General features: G+C 32.3%; 1 protein-coding gene across 4 annotated transcripts in view; it reads right to left on the reverse strand.

The window, feature by feature from the left end:
• Positions 1-1,799: 1,799 nt before the first annotated feature.
• LOC129611509 (G-protein coupled receptor 52) overlaps positions 1,800-14,679 on the reverse strand; it is a 52,818-nt gene continuing 39,938 nt past the window's right edge. For all 4 annotated transcript variants that reach the window (XM_055524689.1, XM_055524691.1, XM_055524688.1 and 1 more), the window contains exons 3-4: positions 10,679-10,940; positions 1,800-2,464 (exon numbers count right to left, since the gene is read on the reverse strand). In XM_055524689.1, the coding sequence (XP_055380664.1) occupies positions 1,879-2,464; positions 10,679-10,940 (848 nt within the window). In that variant the 3' untranslated portion in view covers positions 1,800-1,878. The remainder of the gene's footprint in view (positions 2,465-10,678; positions 10,941-14,679) is intronic.

Genomic DNA, 14,679 nt, shown 5'->3' on the forward strand with positions numbered 1-14,679 from the left:
CTTTTTCCATTTTGAATTTTTTCTTATAAATTTTTTCAAAACAATAATATATTTTTCACACTTTTTTTTTTATTTTTTTTTTAAAGTTCATTTATAATTCACGAAAATTTTATGACCGAAATCACAATTTTTTTTTTGTTTATTAACATTTTTGTACAAGTGCGGTGTAATTTTCTAAGAAAAAAAACAACATCTTGCACTTAATGTGAATTTCAGTTTGAAAATGCCTAGAGCAAAAAAAGAGACTTACCTAAAGTTTTTGGCTTCACTATATTTTTTTTCAAGATACAATTTTTTAGAAAGTGTAAGCGAGATAAAAACAAAGATGCTCCTTCGCCTTCCTTTAGTATTTCAAATTCGTTGTTCGGTACACAGACAGAACATACAAGGTATATTTTTAGTCTTACGAGTATGTACTTATTATATGTTATTCCCACTCTCTTTCTTTTTTTATTTTTTAATAATTTTTTTTTACGTCATTAGAGTGTGTATGTATTAAATTATTCACATATTTGTCACATGTAGAAGATAACATATGTACGTACCCACAGACATCTTTATATAAGACTCCGTAATACACAATTTACTAATGTATACGTACGGTATATTCAAAGTTGATCATCATACTTTTTGTTAAGAAATATATTCTTATATAAGGTATTTTCGAATAAATGAGAAATGTTCATTGTGATTTGCGATGTTTGAAAAATAAAAAAAGATAAAGAAATAAAACGATCATACATATAGAAATGCCCCGAAAGTGTTGCCTCGAAGGATGCAGAAGCAATAATCTACGAATAATAGAACAGGAGAACGTTGATGATATACCTACATTTATTTTTCCAAAGAACGAGATCATCAGAGATAAAACATTAGGAAAAAGGAATTCGACACCAACGAAGTAGATATTTTTAATTATTAAGAGCTTCAAATTTTATTCTGTTGTCTGTGGCAAATATAATTTAATCAATTTCCTACTAATGTTAGGATTTTAACAATTTAAATAAGTATGTAACTTAGTGTCTAATAAAAGAAAATTAAAAAAATTTGTGTAATTTAAATGAATACACAAGCATATATTTATATGATAAGCATAATTTATGGGTTTCTCATCAAATATTATTAGTTTTAAGAAAAATGGATTAAAAATTTAATTTTTTTATGTACATATGTTATATAGTTAATAAAAAAAGTAAATTCAAAAATATTTTTTAAAAACAATTGTTTTATGTATTTACTATTTTTGTTTTGCCTAGAAAATGTTTTGTTACATGTAATTCTAGCTTGCGTAAAATATGAAATTTTATTTTGTTATTACTAAAACGAAATAAAATAATTTCTGTATATACTTTGTATTTAATCGTTTTTATTTTTCAAACATGCCAAATCACCATGAACATTTCTAATTTACTCGAAAATAGCTAATATAGGAATATATTTCTTAACAAGAAGTACTATGTTAAATTTTGAATACACCGTATGTATAGATTAGTAAATTGTGTAAATTCTGTTGTTCCTCTGGATTAGTAAATTGTGTAAATTCTGTAGCCAATGTTTGGTTCCCGATTATAAAAAATGAAAAATTTTTTTTTGTTTGTGTTGAACTGTCTTGTATTTTACATGTCTTTGGTTTTATACCAGACCGACATAGTTATTGAAAGTATCTGAATGAAAATTAGAAATTTATAAGATTCAGTTTTGCAAAGAAAAATAATAGGATCTTTAATAAAAAATTTTAATTATTTTTCTGACGTTATAAATTAAATACTCAAACGAAAAGAACAAAAATAAGAGGCAAATTTGAAATTAAAAACAAATTTAAAACAACTTTATTTTTCTAATGATTTTTCAGAAATATGTAAAAGTTCTTTTGATAACTCATCTGCTCCAGTCGTCGGGATCTAAACCTATCAATTCGGCTTGCAAGCGGCCCTTCGTTTTGCAGCATATTGTTAGACAAAATACTCTTAGTGCCATACGAAATTGCGGAGACATGGAGATCATAATAACAATTTTCCAAAAAGAGTTTAACACACCCAACCATATAACAGCAAAATTGATTAAAGAATTTTCGATAATGTATCCAGTGACACCTTCGTAGATTCGAACACAAATATACGGTAACCAAGATGCCCAGAATGCGAATACCAAAGCAAAAGACATCAAATGGGATGGATTAGACAAATTTTCTGCAAGAGCTGTGGCATATTCCTTGTCATGGATCGGAGCACCCGATCTTAGTTTGTGCATCATATAAAATATGTAAATATAATTATGCACGATGGAAATAACGCTAGGCCCTAGAACCAAAATGCCTAAAGTGGCACTGTAAGCGGCCATATTACCCCAATCTAGCATACAAACGATTGAATCTTTATGAAAAAGGGGTGTACTATAACCCAAGAGCGGCGGACAACAAAGCATTGCAGCTGAAATCCAAGTAAACGCCATCCAACACTGGCACCTGCAAAAGTGAGAAAATTAAAATTTTTAAAAATAATATTATAAATAAACTATCTTAAAAAATATATTTCCGAGCATATAACATAAAATAGGTGTTAGGTTCGTTTATGAGAAAGAATTAAATTTTCCATCAGTTATTTTTTTAAAAAATAAGCTAGTGATATTAAAAATTGAAACATGTATGTACATATATTTCAGGATTTGTGAAAGCTGTTATTACATATCACAATGCTGAAGTGCTCAAATTTTATTAAATACCATTAAGATACATGGCTTTAATTCTATTCTATTCCTATTGCGGTTTTTTTCTAATAATTTCCTAAAAAATCTGCATAAATGTAGAAATCAAAATGAAATGTGTTTTTAAATTTATCTTTTATAATTAAAAGGATTTTCAATTTCAAGCGCTTCGCAAACGATTGTGACTTTATTTTTAGTTTTACAACTTTAAAACAAAATAATGTTTTTAAAATAGTTTTCACAAAATAAATGCGATGAACTCTAGGGTTTTCTGTCAGAACGTACAATCTAAATTTTTGATAAAAAAAAGTTATGAATACAGTATTATGTACTTAAAATTTTAATACAAGAAAATACAAGATTGCTTTTTAATACAGGAAAAAGAAATTAAAATTTTTCCGGTTGTTTAAAAAACAAAATTCTTGAAAAACATTATACGGGTACTAACCGATTATAACTAAAAAATTTCTAATTTTGATTGAATTTTTAGGTTTTTTTGATAAGATGTGTTTATCACTTCAATATTATTTATTGAAAAATAAAAGCTTACCAAAAAAAATTTTTGTTATTCATTTATTACGCGTATAGTGATCACTTTTGTCATTTTCGCGAAATAAATATTTCTTTAGTTGATTGTGTGCAATCTTTTGAACCTTATTTTAGTTACATTATGTTTTCAGCAAAGTCTCAAGTTATAACAATCATATTTTTTATATTATATTTTTTTATATATTTTATAATAAAATACTTAATGTAAGAATTATTATAAAATTTTTTCTCTACATGAAAAAATATTTCAGGACTGAAGCCAATTGTTAAAGCAGCTTTTATCATCGAGTCTTGCCAATTAAAAAAAAAAATGCTTTTTTTAATTTAAACGATATGTAATATATTTTATTTCAAAAAATTTCTATGGTTATCATGAAATCCATTTTGCAAACGTAACTGCAAAGTTTGCATAAATAAAGCACTTACAAGTAATGCTTATAAAACAGCTTTGTAAAAATAATACTGTGTTTATAACTTGCATTTTGAATCATAATTTTGAACCGAAAATACTTATTTTTTATCATATTTCTTTTTTAAAAAATAACAAAATTATTTGCTTATCCACGTTTTATACTAGACAGACTTATTATGAGCACTATACATCTTTTTATTACTTTGTTTAGATCGTCGTAATCATGGATCTAATAATATATGAATAGCTAGCGCTCATACATTTTTTATTAAAATATATGCAGTGTACCTAAACGTCAAATTGACAATCTCAAATTTTACGTTTTAGCAAATTTTAAAAATACAATAGTGTCTTGTTTTCAATGAAACCAAATTGTAGGCTATTTTAAGTAATTTTTTAAATTTTCGTTTTCGTAAAAGTGAAAAATATTTAAATTTAAATTTTTTTTGCGAAAATTACGCAAAATTTTCTGAAACAATTAAATTTTATTTTGTGGTTAAATGATGAAGTTGGCTTTATCCCGAAAGCAATTTTTTAAAAATACTAATAACATTAATTTTATTAGCAAGAAGTATATAGTTTTTAAATCTTGTACGCGATTATCTACCTCGCCGCAATGTAGGAGCCAAGTAGGGTCATTGAGTTTAGAGATAATTTACTTTTTCTCAAATATATCCCTCCTAGCAAATCCTATCATTTCAAACTCCCCTGCTGACCATCAACCTGGCTGGGGGCTTAGTCGGAAAGGAATTTGGCAAAGCCAGTCCCGCTCAGTAAAACTGAGATTTCGCAGAAGGCGAATCGACTGGTGCTATACCAATGGTGAAGCCACAGTACCAACCAAGACCAAGTTGCCGTGCACGAAGCTATGACTCAGTCAGGCCTAGTGAGGGTAGCAGCTCATTGGGTGCAGTCAGGGACAGGCCCAAGAATCCATCACGCCCTCACGACGGGCTTATAGGGAAAGGCGGTCAGCGTTCAGGAATCTGGAAAGGATTGGACGCATTCCTGAAAAAGATAGTTCGGACGAAGAAAGGTCCACATATATCTGGGCAAAGAGTATATTGGACAAGCATATAAGCGGAAGAGTTGGCCACTAAACGGCAACGCTCCACGGAGGAACCACTTCGAGAAGCGAAGAGGTCCAGGCCGTCAAACAAACCCTCAAGCGCTAAGCCATATTATGAAATCCTAAAGAAGCATCTAATTGTTGCAGTGGTAGAGCAGGGAAAAGATGAGGGCAGGATTTCAGCATAAACTGGCGGAAGGTGGAGAGTCGATTGTTGGTAAGCTCTCTCCAGATTGTGAAAGAGAACCCGGGCCCATATCACTCTTACAGAGACCAAGGTTGGCATCAGAGGAGCCGAACAAGGAAACCAGCATAGAGATGATTCAGTTAGGCAATTCGAACTTGCTAACTGCCAACTGGAGAGTGGCCAAGTTGGTAGAGGAGATTGCAGACAAGCCGCCTGCTCCACTGGAAAAGCAGAACTTCGCTCTAAATTATGGGTTTTCCTCAATAAACCTGAAGGTGTACAAAACTGACACAAAAATTGAGGGAACACAGAAACCGGTGCACAAGCAGGCTGCTGAAGAGCCGACCGCTTAAACTCCGATTTCATCAGAAGCAGGAATACTGGATGGAGCGGATCTGAGACACGACCTTTGCAGGCATCTGCATCTGGAGGGGGCCCTTTTGGAACTGCACCTAGACGATGCAGAAAAGACGTTGGTGGAGGCTGACGAATGCAGTAATTCTTGTAATAACGCAGATCAGCTTGCACCACTCTAAAGCGGCATCGGCTGCGATCCTTCTCCGCTTACAAAGGGGCGATGAAGACATAGTTCTGGTGCAGGAACCCTGGCTGGTAGGCGAAAAGATCTGCGAATTCAGGACGGTGGACTACAAGCTGTTTTATAGCAGCAGCAAGTAAGGTCCTGCATATTAATTAAAAGTAATTTAAATGCTTTTCTGTTGCCTCTTTACAGCAATGAAGATTTGACTACAGTCAGTTTCGAGGTCGGTGGCAGGATATCCTGGTGGGCCTCAGTGTACCTGCACTATGATTCCAGGGATTGCTTCCGTCAAACAATCAGAGAGTCTCAGTGGAGAAAGCACGGTTTCTCAGCACGGCCCCCATCATTTCAAGCGATACCTACGCACATCACGTAATCTATGGAGCTCGGACACCAATGCAAGAGGTGAGTGATTTTTTGAGTTTATGCTAAGTACTAATCTCACACTTTGTAATTGGGGCTCAGAGACCACTTTTTTCACTTAACATAGGAAGGACGTTATAGATATAACCATTGCTTCGCAAATTATTGCTGGCTTGGTCAGTTTTGCTAGAATTGGAAAGTATCGCAAGAGCACTCCTTTTCCGATCATCGCTATATGGGATTTGAATTTTCTGCTCACAGGATATTACCCTGACTTTCAGGAACCGAAGGCGGACTAACTGGTTAAAGTTTGGAGATTCGCTAAGCGATATCTTCGGAAACGCGGTCCCTTCGCGTCGTAGGACGCCTGGGGACCTCGGCGGTATGGTATGCCCGCTCACTGAGGCCATAAATAGCGCCTCCAGGATTGCGTGACCACTAACTTGTATAAGACGCGAACAGAAACCACAGTGGTGGACCGAAGAGTTAAGCGCCCTTCGGTAAAACAAGGAAAAGCTCACCAGAGCACCATCTGATTGGTGTAGTTATAAGGATGATCCCAGAGAGTACAAGAGGAGGTTGTCGAAGGCTCCGAGAACTTCCTAGGGGAAGTTCTTCGGCAGGATTGAGAGCACTGTAGAGGTCTTCAGATTTAGGCAGGTCTTGGCAAGCCAAGTTGCATGCTAGCCCCTGGTGATTGTTGGAACAATTCTGTTGCGGAGTTTTAAAGTTGCTTCTGGCTGCACACTTTCCTGAAGTTCGCGGAGAGTGTGTTCGGATCCATCACGATGACGTATCCTCCACGGGGCATTGGTTTCTGAGATTGAAATATTGTGCGCCATTCACAGCTTTGAGTGGCAAACCCTTCAAGCCGGGGTGCCCTGACTACATTACGCTGGCAAAAATACAATGCGCTGCGGTATAGACTCAGCGTATTTTATTTCTGTGCTGAGCGTATTCCGCAGTGTATTGTACTGAGCCTCGTCTCTGAGGCTGACTATAAACCCAAAAAAGACGGAGCTTGTTATTTTTTGTAGAAAATACAAGGTACCGAGCATAACTCCACCGCAACTCAATGGAATCCGCTTAACCTTTAACAAGGAGGCCGGGTTTGTCGGTCTAATTCTTGATTCAAAACTGAACTGGAAGTCTAACATTAGGGGGGGGGGGGGTAAGGAAAGCAACTATTGCCCTTTATTCATGTAAAAGGGTCATCGGGAAAAGGTGGAGCCTCAAATCTAACATGGTCTATTGGTTATACACCGCGTTGGTTAGAGCGATCTTGATCTATGGTGTTCTGGTATGGTGACCAGCGCTATGCACAACTGCGAACTTTAAACTACGCGAAATTCAAAGAATCGCACTGGTGTTATCAGCAGGGTGTTATGTCCCGCTCCTACTCAGGGTCTTGAAATTCTCTTCCAATTGACGCCATTAGATATACGCCCATTCTTGCGGACTGAGGACACGTGATGGGGACACCAGGAACTTTGATACTTCAATTTCGCCGAGGCAGATCCGGCTGAACAGGTACGATTTCAAGGGAGGTTCATTTTTACATGAACGGATCTAAGAATGAAAACAGGGTAGGTGGGAAAGTCTATTCTGAGTAATTGAATGTTGAGCTCTCCTTCCGTTTAACGGGTCACTGCAGTGCCTTTCAGGCAGAGGTGGTCGCGATTGGGGAGGTTCTGCACTGGCTTGGCGGCAGTGTGATATCTATCGGTAACCTCAGTATCTTCACAGATAGCCGCGATAAGGGCTTTGGAGTCTGAGATTTCTACATCCAGAACGGTCTTGGAGTGCAGGTCGTCTCTTAATTAGATGGCGAGGCTATATGTACCCTTCGGGGGGCCCGCTAACCTAACTTAGTTTTTAAATTGTGAACATAAATTTATGTTTATGAAAATATGTAATGAAATGTTTTTGGTAATATATGTGTTCATGAGTAGATAATTATATTTCAGATAATGACAGGTTATGTTTGATAAGAATAATAGCATCTGAGTATGTAAAAAGTAGATCAACTTCTAACAACAACTATTTTGTATACCGGTCAATAATTTAATGCAATGACTAATAAGCCAATTCTTAACTATATTTTCAAACCGTTTCTGCAGCCACGTTTTGTGTTGTGAAAAATAAAAACAAAAAAGCACCATATTTTATGTTAGCTCCAAAAATTATTATTTGCCAGCATGTATTATTAGATCCATGGTCGTAATTGCAAATAAAAATCTTTGTGCAAATTAATAAATTTTAAAACAAAGACGTCGTAATCCAAATTATCGTATATCAAGTACGTCGTAAATTGAGGTATGTATGTATATGAATTAAGGAATTGTTTGAAGAATATACGAGCTTATCTTTAGGAACGACATATTACAAAGACAAATTTTTGGTGTCATTGAATTAAATGAAATTTAATTTAATTGTTGCTGTGGAAATTTCGCAAGCGGAACCTAGTGGAATTGGAATACATTTGGTTGTTACGGAGGTGACTTTTTGTAAAAACGAACGTATCAAATGAATGCGTTTAAATTAAATAAATATATTAATGAGTTTTTAATATGTATATTTGAAAGTTAATAAACATAAGTTGTTTATTAACTTTCAAATATACATATACATAAGTAAGGCTTTTATCTGTGTAACTAATAATTGTTGCTAAAAATAATTTTTTTTCACTTTAATTGATTTTACAAAAGTAACAAAGTAAATATTGGAGGTGTCAAAGAAATAAGCCAATAATGTCAAATCATTGTTCACCAATATATTCTTTGCTTATTTTAAACAGGTCATTGAATTATGTCGTTTCATTGATCATTGTGAAACTGGCATCAGCTGATTACGTTGTAGTTCCCGTTCAAACTGAGCGTCGAGGGTAAATATTGAATAAATAAATAAATAAATAAAAATATAAATAAAATTTAAATAGTTTACTTGCTGACACCTGATTTCCTCAAAAAGTTACTTGACTTGTAGCATAATTACCACAATAACACATAAACATTGAGGAAAATGCGCTGTTTATTTTTTTTAGAAATAGTTAAAAACCTGAAATCGGCCGTAGTAAAGATACAGTTCCAGAGATCTGATATATCTTAAAAGTTGATCAAACTGTCTCATCCTCAAAGCAAACTGACAGATTTATCTCAAGTTCGGCTGAAGTTCAGCTGAGACAAACAGACTGATAGACAGACAGGCATACAAACGGACCGACGGACATCTTTCTGAAAATGGTTTATTTACATTTCCCTAGCATGGAGAGGCGCTTTTCCGCCCTTTAGTGACATGACATAACCTCGATTATTGTGTGCAATATCGATAAAAAACATTCTTCTATTTTGCAGTCTTACACTGTATACAGGAGCAAAATAAAATTCTGAAAAATAAATTAACAAAAAAAAATATTGTATTGCACTTATTGATGCAGCCGATGTAAAAATGTATGCCTAATAACCAAAAAACAATGCAATAAATATTATTACTCATATAAATTCGTCATAATATAACATTACTATTTCTTCTTCATTTCGTTGTATTATTTATGCGAATTTTATTTAAATAGAAATTCTCATACAACTTGAAATTTTTAGTTTATTTGTAGGAATAAAAAATTATATTTAAAAAAAATAAAGATTAGTTATGTACATGCTAATGGGAAACTTACAAGTTTTGTATTCTTAAATTTACATTAAATTCTAGTTTTAAAAGAAAGAAACATACAGAATCACTACATATAATAAGAATTTAAATTGATATTTTTTGTTATATTGTGCTTTGTGATATATTAATTTAAAACAATTAATTTACAACACATTTTGAGAACGAAATGAATTGTGGATGATGGTGAAATTTAAAACACCTCCATAATGAATATGAATACGTACTGATCATTTTTGTTTATCTTATAGACTGAACAAACAAATAAGGTTTTTTCGGTATTGCATAAGGCACTGCAAGTTCTTAATCAGAACTAAATAAAGCTTTTTTGAAATATTTGAAGCTCTACAAAGTTTGACACTACCACTTTTGTGTGATGCGCAAGTATATCAGAATTAAAGTCGTTTAATCAATCAATCAATTGGTCAAAACAATTTCAAATAAGGAATTAAAAAAAATGGAGCGTGAATTTATCTCAAACTTGTTGAAAAGGCAATTATTTCAAAGCATAAATATATTTTACTTAATTAAAAGGATAAATTTCACATTAACTTAAAAATTTAAACAACTTACTTTAGTAAATCTACATTGTGCGACATTTTAATTTTAAAAATCCCCTTTGCAATGAAATTTATTTAAACTGCTCATATGCTAAAACTTTTTTAAAATTTTACTTGCAACATGGGCTACAGAATATGCTACAAAACAATTCTTCAAAATCGAACATTACAAATTTGTAGTTCTCCTATAAATAACATACTGCATGTCAAATCTAACTAACAACTGAAATACCGAAGTAAAAATTTACATTAGTTCATTAAGAAAAAGGGTAAGAATAATTTAAATGTTGTCATAACCGGTAAATTTCCGTAGGTAACGTGCGCAGAATACAGCTAGTACAAAACAAAAAATTCATAGATAAAAATAAAATTTAAAACAAGTAAAATCCTGAACCACAAAAAAATTTCCCTTTGCACCATACGATACAAGCTTTTTTGTGACGATTGTTTTAATTCATGTCTAATTGAATTTATATTGTATATTTGTCTGCATATCTGGTTATAGTTCCTAAAGTACTTCACATACTTCGCCTTGTGCAAATTTATGTTATCTTACAGTAACAAAACGGTTATGTTTGAATGATAGTTTTTAACTGGATTAAGAAATAATTGTTTTCACAAGAATTACCTGGTTTTTGTTTGCACAGTTTCATAACGTAGCGGTTTCCGAACTGCTAAATACCGATCAACTGAAATCCACATAAACGTATAAACTGAAACTGACCACAAGGTTACTTCCAAATAGCCTGTGAACCGACACAGGATATCGCCGTATGTCCATTCTCCTCCTTTTAATGCTGGATATATCGAAAACGGCACAATTAAAATTCCGCATAGCAAATCAGCTGTCGCCAAAGATAAAAGGTAGTAGTTTATTACTTCTGTTGGACCTGAAATAAAACAGACATAAAAAATTAAACAAACACAAATTAGAAAAAATATTTTTAAATCTTAATTTGATTTTTTTGCACTTTTCCAAAAATTTTTAGAAAAAAATGTTTATTAGTTTTACTCTGTCCGTCCGTTCGTTCGTCCGTGGACATGTTACAAAACTTCTCTACACCTTTGAAGATAGAAAGCTGAAATTTAATATGTACATAGATCTTTCCTAGAAACTTATTTCCGTAGAAGAAAATTTTTCTTATCTCCCCGTATATAATGGTATTTTTTACCCATTTATCACAGTGAAACCGTAAGCATTTCTGAAATTTTTGAAACGCAGAAATATACTGGCTGCCTTCTTCTACTAGGGCATACTATATTTGAACTTTAAAAAAACAAAATTGCCGTTCAAATTTACCCTTATCTAAAATCCGTTTTTCCCAAATTTTTGATGTCGCTTTTCTTCAAAACTCCAGGTTTTAGGAGCCTGAAATTATGCTAACCCCTCTTTAAATTAATTTTTGCTTTATTTCAAAGACTGCATAAATCGTTCATCCTAAATATATGCAATCCTATAAATAGTTCCATGTGTGAATGAAAATAATTTTAATAGTGTGATGGGTATACATACCTATATCTAATCTACATATATATGTAGTTTGTTTTTAAAAGCAGTATTTTCACTTGTTGAAGGGAAAAGTGGAACAATACAAATCATTGGTTTGACCCAACTTTATTTTAATTTATAACAGTCTCAGGAATAATATTATCATTTTACATATTCAAAAAAAGATCGATAAGATCAATGTCATATGCATTTACATTAACTCTAATATTATACTCAATAACATTGAATTACACTGAACAGTAGTTAATCCATGGCCTTCTATTTCCAAGCCAACAGTTGGTAAAGGTGCATCTTTGCTGGATGAAGCAATCAGTTCCGAACCTCCTGCAGGTTCGAATTGCTAAAATAAAAAATCTTGCACTAATTGCATCAGACTTTTTAAGCAACCAGTCGCTAAATCTTCCCTCAACTCTTAGCCTCGATGTTCGAACCTAATTGTGTTCAAAATTTCCAGTCACTACTATAGTAAGTAGACTTAAGTTGTTACTAACTAGTAATTTCAAGTGCGATAATGTGACCATAGTTAATATCACTCCAGGTAACTTAAAATACAAGCCCCAATATAAGTCTTTCAAAATTACTGCACCTTCTTCCATAGCCGACGACATAATTGTATCTTTAGGATGATCTTTACCGCTTTTACGAATGGTGTTTAAGTAATAAACTAAAGATCAATGTAAGTAAATGTGTTCAAATGTCCTACTCTAGGCAAAGACAGCCATTTTTAACAAGCTATACTTTGAACAGCCAAACTCTTAATCGAGTTGATTCAATAATGGACTTGGATGTTTGCTTTCATAACAAGCTATTATTGAAAAACCACTACAATCATATCACATGCAGATCAAGCTCGATGTGGGGTTTCATTAAACGTTGGTCAAAGAAGTTTAATGATCCTTATATCTTAAAATCGCTCTACACGTGCCTTGTCCGTCCTCATCTTGAATATGCTATGTAAGTATGGTTATTCTATTACGATATACATTTTAACAGATTGAGTCTACTAAAACAATTTTTTTGGGACTCGCACTGCGCCTTCTTCCTTGGGAAAAACCCATCATTCTTCCACCTTATGAACACAGAATTAATTGTCTTACCTACACTGGGAAAAGGACCTGATTTTGCGGATTTGTTATTAATTTTTCAGCTTATGAAAACTGACTTAATCTCTCTCGACATTTTAAATAAAATTATGACTAACTCTAACTTTAGGTCTCGTTTCCCTGATCTTTTCATGGCTTTTTTTCGTAGGATAAATTATGGGAAACATGAACCTGTCAGCAGATTGCTGCGTTTATGCAACAAACACAGACTTGAGTTTTGACTGAGGAAAGACACGATGAAAAAGCTTTTATTTTTATTCGTAGTTAAGTAGAACCTTTTTTTTTATTTTAACAAATTCTTGTTTTAGTTTTAAAATGTTTATATTGTATATTTGATGGTGTATTAGTATTAATAAGTTTTGTTTTGTATAATTTTTAAATTTAATTTTTAAGTCAAAAATTAGTTACTATTTAAATAAAAATGTATATATGTAACTAATTCCAAATACAGTGGAATCCGCTTATAGTCACTACTGTTTATAGTCATAATTCGGTTACAGTCAACAATTTCGTTGTCAACATCTTTTTTATTATATTTTCATGTATTTTCATTTGTTTATACATACATCTAAAGGCTATCAAGTTCAGAGAGCAAATCAAAAATAAATACCAAATTTATATGGAATTTAAATAGAAGTGTTGTCGGAATTTATTTGTGTGAAGGAAATTGATCAATATTTTTTGTTCTATCGATTCTCCATATTTTTTTAAATTTAAAATTCAAATTTCAAAAAAATTGGTTAGTAATTTCCATCTGAAAAATGCATTTAAAAAACAAAAATGCGATTTTTAGCGTAGACAACCTTTTGTCTTCCAAATGGAAGAGTACTGAATTACAGAGTAAAATTTTTGAATAAAAAATAGAATTTAAAAATAAATTGAAGAAAAAAGCAAAAAAAATTATAATCTAGATGGCTTTTAAAATCATACTAAATAAAATGAAATTTATAAAGAAAACTCAAAAATTTCACAAAAGAAATAAAAAAATATTTCAATCGGCATACTTTGAAAACATGAAACATTAAGAATTGTTTTTGTAATTTTTTCCGATTCAAAATTTCGGAAAATAATTTCAACTTGGAGGCCTGATAGTTATATTATGGCATTATATTATGTAACGTATATGCGTTCTTTAATTTTAATTTATGTAAAATGTTTGAGCTGAACATAAATTCATAAATAAATAAATAAATAAATAAAAATATTTACACAATAAAAAAACTTTACAAGAAATTTACACAATGTAAGCTTTAAAAAATTTACATAATTCGTTGTGTATTTGACCTTATTGCCGCATTTTTTTATAAAAAAATCTTTTACAATCAGTAGAAAAAAGTTGAAAAGTTAAACTTTTGCGACCAAATTGTGATGAACTAAAAATTTTAAATATCAAAATTTTGTGTAATGCGTTTAAACGAGTCGATCGGTATAAACCTTTTGAATTATATTCTGTACCTTTCATTATTGTATAGCAATTACTCGAACCTGTGAAACCATTTTATAGAAACTTCGCTAATATGTCTGATCTATAATGGGACATACTACTGCCAAGTTTCAAGAATTTGAGTTTATCATCTGTTAAAATATTTAAAATTAGCTTTTGGACTTGTGTGGCAGCTAACCGAATGTGTTAAGCAATTCAACTACAACTCCAAGAATATATCTGACCTATTATTGAAGGTACGACTGCTAAGTTGTATGAATCTAGTTTTATTATTTTTTGAATATATAAAATTTGATTTTGGAGTTGTATGGCAGCCACCCGAACCGGTGTAGTCATCCTATTAAAATTTTTAAAGCATGTAGAATATGATTGGACCCACGTATACAAAATTTCTTTTTTATACCTTTATTATAAATTTTTGAAATACTTGAAATAAAATCTTTGAGTTGTGTGGCAGCTACCAGAACCGCTGTCCGAATCAGTCCAATTGCAATAGGGTTCGGCCTTGGCACAAAAGGAACAACTTGTGAAAGTTTGTGGTCGATTGCGTTTTTCGTTTTTGAGTTACCTTG

This window comes from Condylostylus longicornis, unplaced genomic scaffold (assembly GCF_029603195.1).
Source record: "Condylostylus longicornis isolate FDR11 unplaced genomic scaffold, ASM2960319v2 ptg000051l, whole genome shotgun sequence".
NCBI lineage: Eukaryota > Metazoa > Arthropoda > Insecta > Diptera > Dolichopodidae > Condylostylus > Condylostylus longicornis.